Source organism: Sinocyclocheilus rhinocerous, unplaced genomic scaffold, assembly GCF_001515625.1.
Source record: "Sinocyclocheilus rhinocerous isolate Xijiao unplaced genomic scaffold, SAMN03320098_v1.1 scaffold806, whole genome shotgun sequence".
Classification (NCBI taxonomy): Eukaryota; Metazoa; Chordata; class Actinopteri; order Cypriniformes; family Cyprinidae; genus Sinocyclocheilus; species Sinocyclocheilus rhinocerous.
In genome coordinates this window covers 332035-352036 of record NW_015648045.1, presented here as the reverse complement: position 1 = coordinate 352036, position 20002 = coordinate 332035, and the positions used below count along the sequence as shown (strand labels likewise).

The 20002-nt window shown below is 35.2% G+C and overlaps 2 protein-coding genes across 3 annotated transcripts in view; one reads left to right on the top strand and one right to left on the bottom strand.

The window, feature by feature from the left end:
* Positions 1–9412: 9412 nt before the first annotated feature.
* Positions 9413–15361, bottom strand: zbedx (zinc finger BED-type containing X). Of its 2 annotated transcripts, XM_016514085.1 has the most exons (3): positions 15009–15361; positions 12226–12486; positions 9413–11513 (listed from the first exon to the last, which is right to left on the bottom strand). In XM_016514085.1, the coding sequence occupies exons 1-3, from the start codon at positions 15174–15176 to the stop codon at positions 9780–9782; spliced, it is 2163 nt and encodes a 720-aa protein (XP_016369571.1). In that variant the 5' UTR covers positions 15177–15361; the 3' UTR covers positions 9413–9779. The 2 variants fall into 2 exon arrangements, with proteins under 2 accessions (XP_016369571.1, XP_016369572.1); XM_016514086.1 differs by lacking the exon at positions 12226–12486.
* Positions 15362–17309: 1948 nt separating this feature from the next.
* slc19a2 (solute carrier family 19 member 2) overlaps positions 17310–20002 on the top strand; it is a 9443-nt gene continuing 6750 nt past the window's right edge. The window contains exons 1-2 of the mRNA XM_016514084.1: positions 17310–17541; positions 18557–19123. Coding sequence (XP_016369570.1) covers positions 17413–17541; positions 18557–19123 — 696 coding nt within the window. The 5' untranslated portion in view covers positions 17310–17412. The remainder of the gene's footprint in view (positions 17542–18556; positions 19124–20002) is intronic.

Below are 20002 nucleotides of genomic sequence, written 5' to 3'. Positions count from 1 at the left end.
GAATTTATACTGTAGGGATGGTCATTTAATGAAACTCAAATGTAAATATTATAATATTTTGAGATACTGGATTTTTGACTTTCATGAGCTGTAAGCTCTAATCATCAAAATTCAAACAAACGTTTGAAATATTTTACTTTACATTTAATGAATCTAGAATATATGAAAGTTTCACTTTTTGAAATAAGTTACAAAAAAATGTAACAAACTTTTTCACGATATTCAAATTTTTTTAGATGCACCTGTAAATGCTTATTACAGATCTTATTGTGAACAATAAAAAACAAACAAACCAAACAACGTAATGCTTAAACAAAATTTCATAACTGGACTTTACTCACCCTCAATTTGTTCCAAACCTGTAGGAGTTTCTTTCATCTGTTGAACAAAAAAGGTATTTTAAAAAAAAATAGAAAATATATTTTGAACCGTTTGCTGGTAGCCAAACAGTTGATGATAGCCACTGATACTGTGGAAGTCAATGGCTACCAGCAACCAGTGTGCTGGAGTGGGGATGCATGAACGGATGGTTCTAAAAAGACATATAAACTTAGGAAAAATAAATAAATAAATGTCTCTTCAGGATCATGTATTTTAAAGCCGTTAGGCTTTACAGATCTCTATTGAAAAGGATTTAATACTTGTTTAATACTTGATTTAACTTTTTCATATTTGTTCAGTGCACCTGTGGAACTGTCCTCAAGACACTTCAAGGTCACAATTACAATAACTTAGAACATTAAAGAGAGCTTTCTACTGAACACCAGAAGAAAAATCCCTGATCACCGGATATTTACACATTGAGAAATGAGAGGACCTTTCTTTCTTTCTTTTCAAGACTCGTATATAATTCAACAACATAGCATTCCTATTTTAATTTATAGAACATACAACCCCTGGCAAAAAATTATGGAATCACCACACTTAGATGATTTTCACCCAAATTTTTAAATTCATAACAAATAAACGAATCACAGATATGACACAAAACTATTTTTGTTTAATAATTCAACATTCTGGTTATGTGAAACATATCTCAAACAAATGAGATTAAACTCCTTTAATTAATGGAAAAATTTTTCCATATCAAGTAGGGGGAAAAAAATATGGAATCGTTCAATGTTGAGGGAAAAAAATATGGAATCTTCAACCGAAAAACACAATTAGTACTTTCTTTTCTTGCTCCACCTCTGGCTTTTATGTCGGCCTGAATTCTTTAGGGCATGGACTTCACTAATGAAAAACAATATTCTTCATCAAACTGGTTCCAACGGTCTTGAATATCAGTTGACAGATCAGCTTTGCAAGATGGAGCCTTGCCATGGACCAGTTTTTTTTTCAATTTCCATCATAAATTGTTTTAATCTGATTGAGATCTGGACTGTTTGCTGGCCATGTTATTGAGTTGATATGCCTTTCCTGATGAAAAGCTAACACTCTTTGTTCTGTGGCAAGATGCATTATCATCCTGAAAAATGACAATTATCACCAAACTTCTTTTCAGTTGATGGAATGAGAAAAGTGTCCAAAATTTGAATGTGTTGACTGTTGAGGTATGGATTGCCATTTCCCCTGCTCCTATACCTGACATGCAACCCCATATCATAAATGAGTTGGGACATTTCCATAATTTTTTCCTCAACATTGAATGATTCCATATTTTTTTCCTTTACTTGATATGAAAAATAATTTTCCATTAATTAAAAGTTTATTTTCATTTGTTTGAAGTATGTTTCAGGTAACCAGAGTGTTGAATTATTAAACAAAAATTGGTTTGTGTTATATCTGTGATTTTTTTTTTCTTATAAAATAAAATAGTTGGGTGAACATCATCTTAGTGTGGTGATTCCATAATTTTTGCCAGGGGTTGTATATAACTCCTAATTTTCACAATGAATGGTTGAAGACTAAATATGAATAGTTACATATTTACGTGCATTTTCTTGCATGATACTCTACATCACAAACATCATTGGATAAGTTGTGTAAAAACTTTGACAGATATATGTTCTAAACAATAACCTTGTGCAACCTCATCTCACTGGCCATTGGGTTTTTTCTTGTGTCTGCGCTAAGACTTTTTATACTTTATTTTTGTCAGCAGGTCGTTTTAAGCAAAAATCTGTATGTTCAGAATCTTGTGTATTTCATTGATGCATGTTTCACGGCAAAATACAATATTCCTAAAAGTTGAACTGTGAATCTATTTCTATTTCTAAATATGTATTATAATTATACTATATAATTACATAAAATAACTTTCTGATATGTGTTCATCACATGTATGCAATGAAAAAAAATTGTGATAGTAATTCATTCTTTTTTTTTTTGACAGGAATGCAAAATCAATATGTAAAATCAGCTGGTAGTTATTGATGTTTTGAGCAGAATAATGACAAATAACAGACTTCCAGTTAAATTTTGCACTGCTAATATCAATAGAAGCTTTTGTCAGTGTTGACATGTGACCCTGATATAAGTGGGCTAACAATGATTACCACCACAGGTGGTTCTTTACCTCCACGTCTTGCATTAACATTGTGAAACGCAAACATAGCTGTGGATTATCGCATACATTCACACATAGCCTATAACTGCATTAATGTATACCATGGCAAGCTTGGTTCTCAGTACTGTTCTTACAGCAGCGCTCATTAATTGCCAGCATTCTCTTCCCAGTTTGAGATATACTTGGGATATTGATAAGGAGATTGTTTTTACAAGATTTACAATGCTTATGAATAATGGGAAGTAATAAACTGGATAATAAGTACTAATACATTAAAACTCAGGTTTTTGCTTTTTAATAATTCATATGTAAAAATCTATGAAAGAAACTCAGCCTCTGTGTTTTAATGTCGCTATTTCATTACTGTTTTTTAACCATAATAGCAAAGTGCAACTAAGACCTCACTTGTTTAGACAGAGAGGAGGATTGGTTTATACTAAGCACTTTATTAAACAATTTATATATAACAATAGTTAAAGCTGAAATACAACCTGAACGATGACAACAATAACGTACAATCACTAGACTAGTGATCATCAAATCCTTTTAACAGTTTACTTTACAGACTTTATTTTAAAGTCTTCCCTTTTTTCACAAAATCTTTTGCTCTCTAGAAACCATGACAGTTTCTAGAAAGCAAAATATTTTCGAAAATATTTTAAGTTCAAGTGTTAGCATTATAAACACTGAATTAATACCAACATATGAAATTAAATTAATGACAGAAAGATTAGTAATGTTGGACAATAAATATATAACAGGAATATAACAGCTTGACAGTAAACTGTTTTTGCAGTAATGTCCGTCAAAGGAAGACTAAAAAAAAATATGTAAAAAAAAAAAAACACGTACAGCTACTTTCTCCAAAATTGTTTAATTATTTAATTATGACAGAGACACAGCAATGCATCATGTCTTATCTAGATCATCATGTTTGTAGTGTGTTCCAGGGGATTAAAACGTACAATATATATTTCAGACCTAGTGGAGTAACGTTAATGGGGTCATTCTACAGAAACGTCCACTTTTCTGTCCCTAGACTTTACAGAAATATTACAATTGAAATACACATTAGGGTTACAATATTTTTATATTTTAAAACGAAACAATATGTTAGTTGAACAATTACACCTTCCTGGGCTATCAATGTGGCATTATTTTTTTTTTATTAATTATATAGAATTTCCAGTACCACAAAACTGCTTGTCCCCACAGCCATGTACAGAGGGAAAGTGCTTTATTTTGAGGTCAAAAACAGGATTTTCTACCATTTAAAATACAAAAGTCTATTCATAACGATCAAATATATTATGTAAATGGCATAAAAAAACAAAATGCCAAATAATTATTATAAAATATATATAAATAATAATATAGTAAGTAATTGTAAATGTGTAAAGTTGCATAAGCTCATTACTTAGTGTCATATCCATATAAATCATTATTATGGTTTCTATGGCTAGGACCTGCAGTTCCTAAAAGGATTTAAGTTTACTACTAGACTAAAAACAGTTAAAGTTAGCAGCTGCATAAAACAGCGCTACGTCCCCACTTCAAAACACTTTTTTACACTTTTGTGAATAATTACCTATCAGGGTCTTTTGGAAAACGATGAAAGGCAAGATTTTTACTGTCACACTGATAGTTTTTGCAGTGGATTGCCCAACATTGCATTCTTTTATTCCACTTTGACTTCTCTTTCGTTGTTATTCTGTCTATTTCTGTGTATCTGTTGTCCAGTTGGAATTTTCACACCAAAATGGCGGCCGCGCTACCGAAGCGCCACTAGTGGCTGTTACCCAAAAAGAATCAGTTTCGCCTCTTGGTCTCTTTGCTGACACATAAGATTTAGTCCTACACTTTGCTTAAATTACGACTTATGCCACTTAATGAGATGCTTGATAACTAACTTTTAAGCGCAGCTTTGAGCCAATAAGTTTTTTACACTTAAGTCAATTCTTAGCAGCGTTCTTGCGACTAATTCTCAGAGGCTTGATAAATACGGGCCCTGGGGCCGGATTCACAAAAATGTTCATAAGAGATTTCTTAAGATAAATTCTACAAAGTTCGTAAGAATGTTCTTAAGTGCAATTCTTCAAAAATTCTAAGAAATTCTCAAGTATGTTCTTAAGAAAGCCTACTTTTAAATGTCCTTTCTTAAGATGAAGCGAACTGTTTCATTCATTTGCGCCGGGTTTTTTTTCTTTTTGCACTCTCCATAGAGTGCACGAGTCCTCTGTGTGTTTATGATTATGAAAGAGATTGTCAAAAAATTATGTTGTATATAAACGCTAAAATTAAAAACGAGTTGTAGAGTTGTTACTGAATTTTGAATTCAGCAAATGTCACACACAATCATGGTCGATCAGTTTACTGTCATTGGTGTGACGCTTCAGAAAACGTGTGCCCTATAATAGTCCTACGGTGTATTATATGTAGCTAGTGTTGTTGTAATGCTTAAATATAACAATTAATTTGAAATAACCCAATAAATTAGTTAAATCATTCCTACAACTGGTATTTAAGATAAGTCTGAGGTTAGCCTGACTTTAAGTTATTTAGAATCATTCCTACAACTGGTATTTAAGATAAGTCTGAGGTTAGCCTAACTTTAAGTTATTTAGGATGATTTTTAAGAAGATTCTTTTCAAGAATGTGAATTCTTCTTAAGTTTTGTCTTACGAACTATCTTAAGAAAAAAGATAAAAACATTCTTAAAAGACTTTTTGGGAATACAAAATATTCGTAACTTTTTTCTTAAATTAGAAAATAAGAAGAAAATGGCAGTTAAGAAGAATTTTCGTGAATCCAGCCCCTGATGATGATGTGAATCAGGGCCGAATATGCAAGACAATCAAAATGTGCAGTGCTATGGGTCCCCAGGACCGGGACTGAAAACCACTGCTCTATCCACCTTTTTCCTACGCCCCATGACACTTTGCACAAATTATGGGAGTAACTTCTGTTTACACTGTAAACAATTAGCAAAAGTTTCACTCTATGAACTCAGTAATAAGCATTTTCAAAAACTGGGTGCAATGAGGTGACATTATTTTACTCACCCTTCAACCATCAATCATTAAAAGGAAATGTAAAAGTTTAACGCATTAACAAATGACTTTCAATATACCGAGTAACTCCTCAAGATCCTCCTCCTATCCATCAATTTTATGGACGTGTATATTTCGTAACAATTACATTTTACAGCATTCATGTGAAAACAAACCTGGAAAAAGACATGAGGATTTGGGGAGAAAAATGAAAGATTCTTAGTGCATTCCAGGAAATTATTCATGGTTTATATTAAAATTTAATCGGGAGAGCAGACCACAAATGCACAGTATAGGCCTATGTTGTCTTCTTTCATTTACATACAGCAGAATACACAGGAAACATGAAAATAAGCAGGAGGAAAATAATGCAGCGGGCTGAAAAGAGCTATTCTATAGATATTGTTATATCACGTAACGTTATTCTCCTGAAAATAGAAAATGAATGAAAATTTACAGCCCATTCAGTCCAAATGACTATAAGGAGTATATATATATATAGAGAGAGAGAGAGAGAGAAAGAGGAGTATATTGTAGCGCAATCTGAAATTATTTGTTGCAGTCTTTTTGAGTGGAACTTACCCAAACCAGAAGTGCCGCCCATAATTTAAAACGCAGTAGGCTCGTTAGGAATAAGGTGGATAAGATCAGGGGTATGAAACACCATTCCTGGAGGGACAAGCCTGAATCATTTAATCAAGCTGTTAGATCTTCTAAAAGCTAAGTCTGGCACGCCTGCATGACAGCTCGGATCATAATAAAGTCCACTCACATGGTGTATGGTCCCAAGGGTTTTATGAAAGGCTCACTATAGCTAAACAAATTTCTTTAAAATAAAGGCTTGTGTCATAAACAAAAATTGTCTAATAATACTACTTAAAACAAGACTATATTAGTGGGATTTTACTACAAATGAATACACAAGTTAGCTGCCCAAAATTACTAATGTGTGGCTTTGAGTGACTTGTTGGTCTTAAAAGATTGCAGAAACCATAAAACAAGAGACCAAATGTTCAAAATATACATTTATTTGTAACAAGAATCAGAATGGACAATTCTTCCACCAAGTGATATATTTTGTTTACGGTTGCTAATTAAGCAACCTGGTGCTTTAACATGTGTTTACAGTTATGCATTTTAAGCACGGAACAACAGCTCTTAACATCAAATCATAATTTAGAGTAAGAACTAATCTTTGTCCATTTAGACGTATCCACGATTAACATGTTGCATGAACATTTCTAGAAACACTAGTCTAAAAAGTAACAAATTTCTTTTTGTTTGCATGTTTACTAAGAAATAAATGTTTACCAAAGCTTTTTGGTGGCACAGGCTTTTGTATGGAATAACTTTGTAATATTTTGGAAAAAAATAAAAAGGGAGAGAACATACAGTATATCCTATTAACTATTCAAACTAATAAAATCAAATAAAAAGAATCTATTTACAATAAACATCAGCAGTGTTACCCCATTAATTATTCCAAAGCAGTGGTTATTTTGCTGTTGTAACGTAAAAGGAGTACATGCTCAAAATGTTCATCTGAGAGGTGATGTCCTTTTGGGGTCACAATATTGCTCCCATTGCTGAAGAGCTCTTGCACTGGGGCACTTGAGGGTAGAGTTGTATTGAACTTGATGAACACTTTTTTCATGCCTGGAAATTCATTTAGGCATTTCAGATCTTTGTTTGTGCCCTGGAGATACAGCCACACCTCTTCCGCGGCTTCCCTCTTTCCACCTTTGTTGCCAGAACTTCCAGGTCCATACGAGAAGAATTCATCCTCATGAACAGGGCCTCCTCCGTTGGTCTCGGTTTCTTCGGTCCCTTGGTCGACCTGTAAAACTTCAGTGATCAACTGTGCTCGAAGACTCTCCCTCTCATCTTCTGGTAACCACCAGAGTCTAAACTGTGGCATGGTGGCTGTGGCCAATCTGGCATCAGAACTTTCAAACACCTGCTTGAAGCGAGAGTCAATTGCCTTGACTGTGCTGTCAATGACCTTGGAGAAAAGGCGGGTGTTTGCTGCCTTCTCCTCGAGCTTCCTTTTAAGGGTCAACAACGTTGGTATCACAATGCCAAGGAAGCACTTTTCTTCTCGTTTAAATAGTATCTTTGCAATCAAGTCAACGATATAGCTGGAAATGAAGTGTCCCCAACTAAGCAAGCCAGAGGCGACAGCGGCAAGGAACCAAAAGTGTTGTTGTAATGCTTAAATATAACAATTAATTTGAAATAACCCAATAAATTAGTTAAATCATTCCTACAACTGGTATTTAAGATAAGTCTGAGGTTAGCCTAACTTTAAGTTATTTAGGATGATTTTTAAGAAGATTCTTTTCAAGAATGTGAATTCTTCTTAAGTTTTGTCTTACGAACTATCTTAAGAAAAAAGATAAAAACATTCTTAAAAGACTTTTTGGGAATACAAAATATTCGTAACTTTTTTCTTAAATTAGAAAATAAGAAGAAAATGGCAGTTAAGAAGAATTTTCGTGAATCCAGCCCCTGATGATGATGTGAATCAGGGCCGAATATGCAAGACAATCAAAATGTGCAGTGCTATGGGTCCCCAGGACCGGGACTGAAAACCACTGCTCTATCCACCTTTTTCCTACGCCCCATGACACTTTGCACAAATTATGGGAGTAACTTCTGTTTACACTGTAAACAATTAGCAAAAGTTTCACTCTATGAACTCAGTAATAAGCATTTTCAAAAACTGGGTGCAATGAGGTGACATTATTTTACTCACCCTTCAACCATCAATCATTAAAAGGAAATGTAAAAGTTTAACGCATTAACAAATGACTTTCAATATACCGAGTAACTCCTCAAGATCCTCCTCCTATCCATCAATTTTATGGACGTGTATATTTCGTAACAATTACATTTTACAGCATTCATGTGAAAACAAACCTGGAAAAATACATGAGGATTTGGGGAGAAAAATGAAAGATTCTTAGTGCATTCCAGGAAATTATTCATGGTTTATATTAAAATTTAATCGGGAGAGCAGACCACAAATGCACAGTATAGGCCTATGTTGTCTTCTTTCATTTACATACAGCAGAATACAAAGGAAACATTAAAATAAGCAGGAGGAAAATAATGCAGCGGGCTGAAAAGAGCTATTCTTTAGATATTGTTATATCACGTAACGTTATTCTCCTGAAAATAGAAAATGAATGAAAATTTACAGCCCATTCAGTCCAAATGACTATAAGGAGTATATATATATATAGAGAGAGAGAGAGAGAGAAAGAGGAGTATATTGTAGCGCAATCTGAAATTATTTGTTGCAGTCTTTTTGAGTGGAACTTACCCAAACCAGAAGTGCCGCCCATAATTTAAAACGCAGTAGGCTCGTTAGGAATAAGGTGGATAAGATCAGGGGTATGAAACACCATTCCTGGAGGGACAAGCCTGAATCATTTAATCAAGCTGTTAGATCTTCTAAAAGCTAAGTCTGGCACGCCTGCATGACAGCTCGGATCATAATAAAGTCCACTCACATGGTGTATGGTCCCAAGGGTTTTATGAAAGGCTCACTATAGCTAAACAAATTTCTTTAAAATAAAGGCTTGTGTCATAAACAAAAATTGTCTAATAATACTACTTAAAACAAGACTATATTAGTGGGATTTTACTACAAATGAATACACAAGTTAGCTGCCCAAAATTACTAATGTGTGGCTTTGAGTGACTTGTTGGTCTTAAAAGATTGCAGAAACCATAAAACAAGAGACCAAATGTTCAAAATATACATTTATTAGTAACAAGAATCAGAATGGACAATTCTTCCACCAAGTGATATATTTTGTTTACGGTTGCTAATTAAGCAACCTGGTGCTTTAACATGTGTTTACAGTTATGCATTTTAAGCACGGAACAACAGCTCTTAACATCAAATCATAATTTAGAGTAAGAACTAATCTTTGTCCATTTAGACGTATCCACGATTAACATGTTGCATGAACATTTCTAGAAACACTAGTCTAAAAAGTAACAAATTTCTTTTTGTTTGCATGTTTACTAAGAAATAAATGTTTACCAAAGCTTTTTGGTGGCACAGGCTTTTGTATGGAATAACTTTGTAATATTTTGGAAAAAAATAAAAAGGGAGAGAACATACAGTATATCCTATTAACTATTCAAACTAATAAAATCAAATAAAAAGAATCTATTTACAATAAACATCAGCAGTGTTACCCCATTAATTATTCCAAAGCAGTGGTTATTTTGCTGTTGTAACGTAAAAGGAGTACACGCTCAAAATGTTCATCTGAGAGGTGATGTCCTTTTGGGGTCACAATATTGCTCCCATTGCTGAAGAGCTCTTGCACTGGGGCACTTGAGGGTAGAGTTGTATTGAACTTGATGAACACTTTTTTCATGCCTGGAAATTCATTTAGGCATTTCAGATCTTTGTTTGTGCCCTGGAGATACAGCCACACCTCTTCCGCGGCTTCCCTCTTTCCACCTTTGTTGCCAGAACTTCCAGGTCCATACGAGAAGAATTCATCCTCATGAACAGGGCCTCCTCCGTTGGTCTCGGTTTCTTCGGTCCCTTGGTCGACCTGTAAAACTTCAGTGATCAACTGTGCTCGAAGACTCTCCCTCTCATCTTCTGGTAACCACCAGAGTCTAAACTGTGGCATGGTGGCTGTGGCCAATCTGGCATCAGAACTTTCAAACACCTGCTTGAAGCGAGAGTCAATTGCCTTGACTGTGCTGTCAATGACCTTGGAGAAAAGGCGGGTGTTTGCTGCCTTCTCCTCGAGCTTCCTTTTAAGGGTCAACAACGTTGGTATCACAATGCCAAGGAAGCACTTTTCTTCTCCGTGCAGAAGGTCAAGCGCAAAAGCCACTGGTTTGAAGACGTCAGTATATTCTGTGAGATACGCGGTTTCATCAGGTGTAAAATGTGGAACACCCAAGACTTCTGAGAGCTGGTTGAGCTGTGAATCAGTAAGTGACATCAGCTTGTTAATGGCGTAGTATTCTGAGCTCCACTGATTCAAACAAGGAACTGTGAAATTCATTTTTGCAATGGATTCAATTGCATCAGCAGCTTCAGTGGATGATTGGGCCTTGTGCCATATTGCTGCACATTTTTCAATTGCACTGCTGTGCAGTTTACCTGCCTGTCCCTTTGAGACGGCATCCGCTAGATCCTTCGAGGCAATCGAGTTCAGTGTTTGAGAAGCACACCGTTGGTGGGGTGGTAAGAAGTAACTCAGAAAGAAGTCTCCACCCATTTCTCCATCACACAGAATACTGCCCAAATCCTCAAAACGACTTTGCTCCACTTCTTGGTCATCCTCGGAAGAGAATTCTTTGAAGGCTTTCACGAAATTGTTACCGTTGTCAGTGACGGTGGCCTGAACTTTGCTCTCGATGTTATAGGAAGAATGAATTTCTTGAATTTTAGCGATGATGGTTTCACAAGTATAGCTGATGGGGATTCTCGTGCAGGCAAGAGCAGCAGACTTCCTTTCGAGATTGTCCTCAAGCCAGTGACAAGTCATTCCAAAATAACTTCTGTCCTGCACTGACCATACATCAGCAGTTGTACACAATGTCTGCACTTTGTCAAGTTTCGCTTTTAGCTCCCCTTTCATTTTATTGGACGCTACTTCAAGCCTGGTGATGAAAGTATTTCGACACATGACTTTATTGCCCCTGCTTAAAGCTTCAATCAACTTCCTGAAGCCAGGTTGCTCTAGAATTGAAATGGGTTGCACATCCTCCACAATAAAATTAAAAACCAGGGTATTTAGCCTTGATTGTGATGTTTGATGATAAATGGTGATGGGATCAATCATGTCTTCTTTCGCTTCAGACGATGATTCTGCCATTTGATTTTCCAGAATGCTTGGTCCATCACTGCTTGGTGCTTCAACGCTTGGTGCATCCCTTATTCTTCTCCTACACACCACAGAATGCTTTCTCTGTAGGACAAAGAAAATTAGTCAAAACAAGACGTTTATTTTCTGTGCTTAAACGTGGTGAAACCAAGGCACATTAAACGCTAAAACACTTTAAGACGTTAAATAATAAGTATGTGTTGTCCTAAAAAATGTGATATTTATTAGAGCCTCATTCATTCATTAAGAACATTTTCCAGGTTTGAAATCAATAATGAATGAATGACTTAATAAAGGATATGAGTCACTCTTGAAACTGCTTTTGTACAAACAATGAAAGTCAATGGGGTCCAATGTTGTTTTGGACCCCATTGATATTCATTGTATGATCAAAAAATTTTTTTTCAAAATGCCTTTTTTTGTGTTTCACAAAAGACAACAACTTACAGGTTCTGAACAGCCTGACGATCAGTAAATGATCATTTTTATTTTTGTGTGAACTATCCCTTTAACGTGTTGGATACAGTGGGACAGTGGCTTTGAGGCAAAATGAACTAGGAGTGTAACGGTATGAAATCATCACGGTACAATGAAAACGGTATAATCATTCATTACATTTGGTGCTTATTTATTGCTGTTTTTTTCCTCACAGTAATTTTTGGGGTAGTTTTTTTCTGCATTAAACATTCGGCCTGCATATGTAAACGTCAGAAAGCACCAACAAAAAAAAATTATGAAAGGCGATCCATAGTTTATTACCTTTTATTTATTAGCAATTCACAGTATTTTCATTTACCTTCATCTTTGCAAATTCCTTGGGGTGGTGGTCACGGAGATGGTGTGCCATGTTTGAAGTGTTGCCTGTCCGAGCCGACACTTTTTTCCGACACAATCTACAAACTGGATAACCATCAGCATTGATGGTGCCTCCTGGGTCTTTTAAATACCCAAAATACTCCCATACAGCGGATTTCAGCCGCTTTGGTGGGAGAAAAAGAGGCTCAGGCTCCGACATTTCAGTGTTCTGGCGTTTGCGCATCTGGCAAGGTGAGTGACACTTAAATGAAAGAGGAGAAAGGCGCAATTTAGACATTTTTTATGACTATCTTTTAATTAAACGTAGATTAAATGGAAAAATTATTTCTTTACTTTTGTTTTTATTAAAAATACAAATCCTAACTTATACTATCATTTAAAGCCGTGTACCGTAAAATCATCATACCATTACATTGCTAGTTGGAACAGATAAAGTGCTTTGATGAATTATAATTATTCGTCATACTATTATGAACAAACATGTCCTAAACCAAGTCGTATAAAAGTTCAGCTGTCTCTGTATTTGTCCCATTCCCTTATATAGTGCATTACGTAACCTAATCTACATAAAACCATAGTGTAAATTATTCAGCACACTCATTCAATCCTTCTAGTGCTGGGCGATCTACCCGTTCAAACTGTAAACTGGTATGAAATACCCACATGGTATAAATTAAAAAAAAAACGGCATACCAGTACAAGATGCTAAGCAACGTAGACAGCATCATGAATTGAGAGGGGATCCCTGTTAACTGCATATACTTCTGACTAATGGTTAGAGAGCTTTTAGAACTATTATAACACACAACTAATTCTAATAAACCAAGCAAATATCCCAGCACACAACAATTTATGAAATGAATAACTTGTAACATAATTGTCATTCTGATTCATATAAAGGCCCAAATCATGGTAAAAATGTGATAAACCGTGAAATGGCCAGAATCCTTAAAAAAATGTTAAAAAGTGTGATACAGATTTTTGGTCAAACCACCCACCACTATACCCTACCATCCTCAAACAATATAGATTACCCATTATGCAAGATTATGGAATTTTTATTTGAGCATTAAAGCAAATGCACTCCTTGTAGACATGCAAAAAGTCTGTTAAGGGGAGTATAACTGCACAGTCACAAGTTTATTATTTTTTACACAATTACGGCTTTCAATCAATTAATTTTTAATCAAATTAATTACATTTTATGCTGATTAATATAGCTAATTACATATCAGTATTCTCAGGGGGGGGAAAAAACAGTACCCCAAATAACAATTGTTGCTGACATAAGCACTGAACTGGCATCACAAACAGTGGCTTTAAAAGTCAATATTGTATGTTTTAATTATAATAAGCATACAGTTCATAGCAATTACTTTTGAGCAATTTAGTTTGTCTGTCTTTCAGAGGTAGATTTAGGGCCTCATCACATCTCGCTGTTTTAGAATGTGTTTGTGTCCCACTGTACTTTTTTTTTTTCTGTGAATAAAACAACAAAACCTTTCTATGTCTGTTTGACAGAACATTTTATGAAATTAATTCACTTTGCATTAAGAAAATAATTCAAAATGCTTAAACAAGAAACTTCTCAGTTTTATGCTTGCTAGGTTACTTCTTTTTTTAAATACCAATTTAAAGTTGTACTTTTTTTTTTTCTTTCACTAAAGCATGTTTTTGACTTTTGAGTCAAATTTTCACTTAGTATCCATACTTTTTTTTCACTTAAGTATGTTCGAGTCCTCTCCAGCGCACGATGTTTACATCATTGTCTGAATTCTCAATGCAATTTCCATACACTCCTTTCTCGTGTAGTACACTATATGATATTCACTATATAGGGAATGGAGGTGATTTCGAAGACAAGACAGCATTTTTCATTTAACAAAGTTAAACACTTCGCTAAGCCCGCCTTAATGTAGGCTAATGGACCAATCCACCATGGCAATGGCAACTGCCGCCGTCCGCCATTTTCTCAGGCGAGCATTTGCTTCTTTTTTTAATGTAAATCTACAGAGGATATGCATGTTTCGATAGTTTTAGACTTTATTTTACAAACATACAGTAAGATGTCGTTGCCGAATCACTTATAATAGTGACATATAAGCGCCATTTTTTTTCTTCTGCAAAGCACAATAAACAAACCATGAGAAGTACACGCGGTATTACCAAACATTCCCAAGTGACCACGTATTACATTAATAACAACAACATTTTCCCCTAACAAATTAATGTTACTAACGTGTTTTATTTAAATCATTATAATGTCGACAGTTTAATTAAAGAGTTTGCGGAACAAGAGTTATAAAAAACAATAGGAACAGTCCTGCTCACCTACACCAATCGATTACAGATGAAGCTTTTTCATTCTATGATTAGATATTATATTATACGTTAACACTAGACCCAATTTAACACTCTAACGTCTAACTTATTAACGTTACTGTTCATAAAAATTTTTTTTACTATAAACTCAAAACCACTCCCACTTTGTTGATAGTCTGTCCCACGTTTCGCTTAAAACTTCGCCTGACAAACAGCTAAAAGTGAAAATCAGTGCCTACGTGTGTTTATAAGCCACTAAATGTGATCATATATTATTTTCTTGGATTCACATTTAGGAGTGTAACAAAAGCTTCTATCTGTACCCCACCGGGAATCTACCAAAAATAGTTTAATTTTGCATACCTGCCCCACAAACTCAAAAACACAATAAAAAAGCAATCGATGGGTGTTAAATTGAGAAAACGAGCAAATGTAACTTACCTCCAAATGCTTCTTTAGATTAGACGTCGAGTCCCTTGCAGTGGATAAGATGTTGATCTTTGGGAGGCAGAGGTTGCACTGAACAGTAATGTTTCTCCCTATTGTGTCCCTGAATGTGAAGTGGTGTTTGTGCATCCAGTGGTCAAAAGCTAAACGAGACCGCTCCATCTTCACACGAGGCTCCGGCGTGGACCGCTCTTATAAAACGTACAAACAAAAACAGTAAATTACACTTGCTGATTCATGTGTAATAAATAAAACGTACCATATACTATTTGCAGATTCTTTATTTTTGTAATCTAATTACGTAATCCAAATAATGTATCCGTTACTATCGAACGACAGAGGCGAATTTCCCATGGAACAATTTTTGCTGTTTCCGGCGTGGGGCAAACTAAAATAGCTCATTACTGCCACCTTCTGCTAGCATGGAGCAAAGACACTATACTTTCTCAGACTCGTGTGTTCAGCTCTTTCTCCATGTAACGTTACACGGATCCTTCACACTTGTGTCTCATTCGAAGTCGCGCCCGAGGTTAAAAGTTTGTCATCGAGGATGTCTAATTTCAGAAAAGTATCCATTATAAAACCGACTGTTCCTCCTCTTGAGGTGTAGGCTAAATTACTGTCATTTCTTTAGAATGAAATGGTACTTTTCTGATATCAGGCTTAAAGGGATATTTCATTATAAAATTAAAATTCATCAACAATTTATTCAGCTTCAAGTTGTTCCAGTGAGTTTCTTTCTTCTGTTAAACACACACAACCACACACAGAGCACTCCCACCCACACACACACAAAAATATATTCTGATTCTGAATAATATTTGTACAAAAAAAAAAAAATCTTCCCTTTAAAGATGTATGCATCCAACAAATGTGACCCTCGGAGGGCACAGCCTTTAAAGACAGCAAACTATAATATAATGCTTTAATATGCTAAATTTACATGTGTTTCTTTCAAAAGGCAATTTTGGCCTTGTTGGTTTTAAGAAACCGTTTTCAGAAAAAAAGTAGTTTAATTTGCCTACCAGTAATGTCAACACACACACACACACACACACACACACACATACAAACTGTTAACAATGTACATTCCAGGAACTGTGGTAATAGATTGTGGTACTATTGCTCAACTCCTCTAATAAGTTTTGTCTTTCACTATATACTTACTGTAATAGAGTGGAAATTTCAGAATGTTCCACTGATCCATTGACTCCACAACACTCACAAAGCCAAAATCCAACCATTATTTGATATTGATTATATATTTTGGCAGATAGGAGAAAAGACTTTCTGTAAAGCTAGAATAAACATCTATTCTTAATGTAATGGAGGTATTGTATATTGAGGGTGGTCACCCACTGGCAAAAACATAAATCAGTGCCTATATGCAGCTAGGAACAGACCAAATAAACCAAACCTGGGCTTATTGTGTGTCACAGTTTATTTGTACTCTAGCCCAGGACTTTCACACTTTACTCCTGTTCATATGGCCCACATGCTGCATGGAATGGTAGCATTTTGGCAATGCACTCCTGTTTGCCAGATCTGGTCCACAAGCAGGTCATTGTACAGCCAAGACTGAAGCAAATAAACCATAACTGTTTTGGGTCAGAAATCTATGTATAATATTGTAAAATATAGCCTTAAACCAAATCAGGTAGGCATATGTACTGTGTCTGCTTGTGTGTGTGTGCATGCTGGGCCATTAAAACTTTGGTGAGTCAGTGACTTAATATTTATGACACTGTAAGTAAATTCTGCATCAACAATATTCAACATACAGTAATAAGAAAATGTAGGAGGATGATTCCACAATTCCAAAAACAGCATTACCATAGTCACTTGTTACAAACCAATTTTTGATACATCTACAAACATTCTTATTGAGAATCAACCAAGGTTTAACACACTCTCTCAGCCTCATAATCATTCGTGTCAAAAAATTAAATATGACACTACCCTGACCTGAGTACCTGAGTATGTAGTAAATGTACCCTGACTGAGGTCTATTTCTCACACTCTTTTAATTCTGTTGATATTTTTTGTACCTTATGTTCAAAGTTCTTGCCTAGCCCTATCAACTGGAAACAATAATTTGACAATAATGCCATGGAATATTTCATGAATCATGATGACAAACAGTAAAACATTTCCTTGAGGTGTTCTATAAAAACCATTTCTTTCAAATAATTAGAATGTGTAAATTCCCTGCAAATTCTTGCACATCTTTGTCTGAGGGGGGCGTGTCAACGGAAAGCGCTCTCATTGGCTTGTTACCTGACGTCACTCTCCCGCGCCGCTTGTCCCTTTGACTCGCGTTAAAACCGGTGAGCGAGAGCGTTGTTGCAAAATGTTCCTGCATTGTTCGTTGCAAGAAGGTCAATAGGCGCAAGCGAGTATGTCTGAACCATGGCTTTACCCTACCGTTTTACTATGTATTTATGGATTTTTCTGCAGCCACAGACCACTGGAACCTTTTCTAACCCCGTTTTTGATGGGACCTGATAAAAACCTGACGGAGACAGAGGTAACGTAAATGTGCTTGAAGGGTGATGTAAGCGTACGGTGAAGTGATGTCAGACGTCTTTGAAAAGTAACTTCAATAACTAAAGGGCTTTAACAGAAAGCGAAATATCGGTTCTGAATGTAATCATGAAATAAGATAAATTAATAAGATAAAATAAAAATAAATGTAATCAAGTTTTTTTTTTGTTGCTACATAGCCTATATATTCTGTTACTCACTCGCTTAAAAAAATCTACATGTTTAGAAAAAGATGTAAATAATATATTGTGAAGAATATATACTTGGGTGTAAGAGTGCCCCCCGCCCCCATAGATGGGAATCTGCCAGCTATTTGTCTAATCCTAGAAGTTTAATCTTTTCACTAAAGCAAAATCCTGCATTAATTACCAAATCTGCGTCACAAGATTTTTTTAGGCTTCCGAGAGTGTTTGTGTGGTTAGTAGCGGTCTTTTAAAGAATTGCTAATTGTAGGTTGTCAGTTTGAATAGTTTTGCAAAAAAACTAAAATTTCAAGGTAGCACAACTGTTCTGGTATATCATAATGAAGAAAAAAATCATTAAAAAATGCAATTCTTGGTAAGAACCTCATTGAGTAGTTTCTCAGAATTTGTCATATCTATGTTGTGTGTGCCACCAATATGATTTATTAAAAAAATAAAATGAAAATTGCAGACCCTCCTGACTCAAGGTCAGTAAGTGTCTAAGGTTAATTCAGGTCATAAGATGTCCGCCAAAATATTTTAATAATTAATAAATAAATAAATAATTAATCTAATGATATTTTGACATACTTTACTTTTATATTGTATTTAATTGTATTTTGACTCACTTAATTGAAATGTGTACACTCACATTTAGGACATGTGACACGTATTGAAGTACACATTTAGTACACATGTTTTGAAGCTCTTAAGTAAAATACGTTACATGATTTTTTTGGAGTTAATTTTTATTTTTATTTTTTATCAGAAGCTCTCTTATTTATTGTTGACCAACTACTTCAACTTTTATCACAGGTTGTGAGTGAGATCTATCCATTCTGGACATATTCCTACCTTGTGCTGCTTTTCCCTGTTTTCCTGGCCACAGATTACCTTCGCTATAAGCCTGTGCTCATTGTCCAGGCGGCCAGCTTCATAGTGACATATGCTTTGCTTGTGAAAGCCCAGAGTGTGAGGACCATGCAGTTATTGGAGTTCTTTTTTGGTCTGGCAACTGCCACTGAAGTTGCCTACTACTCCTACATCTACAGTGTCGTGGAGCCATCTCATTATCAGAGGGTGACTGGTTTTTGCCGCAGTGTCACACTGTTGGGCTCAGCCATTGGCTCACTCATCGGACAGATTCTGGTGTCTGTAGCCCAGGTGCCTCTGTTTTACTTGAGCATCATCACACTGGTGTCCTCCTGCATAGCCTTTGTTGCCCCTTGGTTCCTACCCATGCCCAGTAAGAGCCTGTTCTTTCACCACAGAGAGAGCAGCTCTCAGGATGAAGGAGCTCTGGAACCCATTACCGGCAGTCAGCTGATCGAGAAGCCAGATGATCCAGAGTCCAAAATACAGCTTAGTGCAGATGAAAGAACGGTAGGTAGTTTTTTTTTTTTTTTTACTGGGCAGAAAAAGAAAAAGTGATGAAAGAGATATATATATATACATACACACACACACACACACGCTAAAGTTTGGGAACCCCTTGCAGAAAATGTGAATAATTTTAACAAAATAAGAGAGAGCATACAAAATTCATGTTATTTTTTATTTAGTACTGTCCTGAGTAAGATATTTTACATAAAAGATGTACATACATACATACATACATACATACATACATACATACATACATACATACATACATACATACATACATACATACATACATACATACATACATACATACATACATACATACATACATACATACATACATACATACATACATACATACATACATACACACACACACACACGCTAAAGTTTGGGAACCCCTTGCAGAAAATGTGAATAATTTTAACAAAATAAGAGAGAGCATACAAAATTCATGTTATTTTTTATTTAGTACTGTCCTGAGTAAGATATTTTACATAAAAGATGTTTACATATAGTCCACAAGACAAAAAAAAATGCTGAAATTATTAAAATAACCCCCTTCAAAACGTTCTGAATTTAAAGATCAAGGTAAATTGTACTTAATTTGTCTTCCGGGAAACATGCAAGTGTCTTCTGTTGCTTCCGAAGGGCAGTACTAACTTGTTTTTTGTTTTGTTTTTCCTAACTTTTGAAGGGGGTTATTTTAATAATTTCAGCATTTTTTTTTGTCTTGTGGACTATATGTAAATATATTTTATGTAAAATATTTTACTCAGGACAGTACTAAATAAAAAATAAAAAAACATGCATTTGGTTTATTTTGTTAAAATTATTCACATTTTCACAGATTCTGCAAGGGGTTCCCAAACTTTCGCA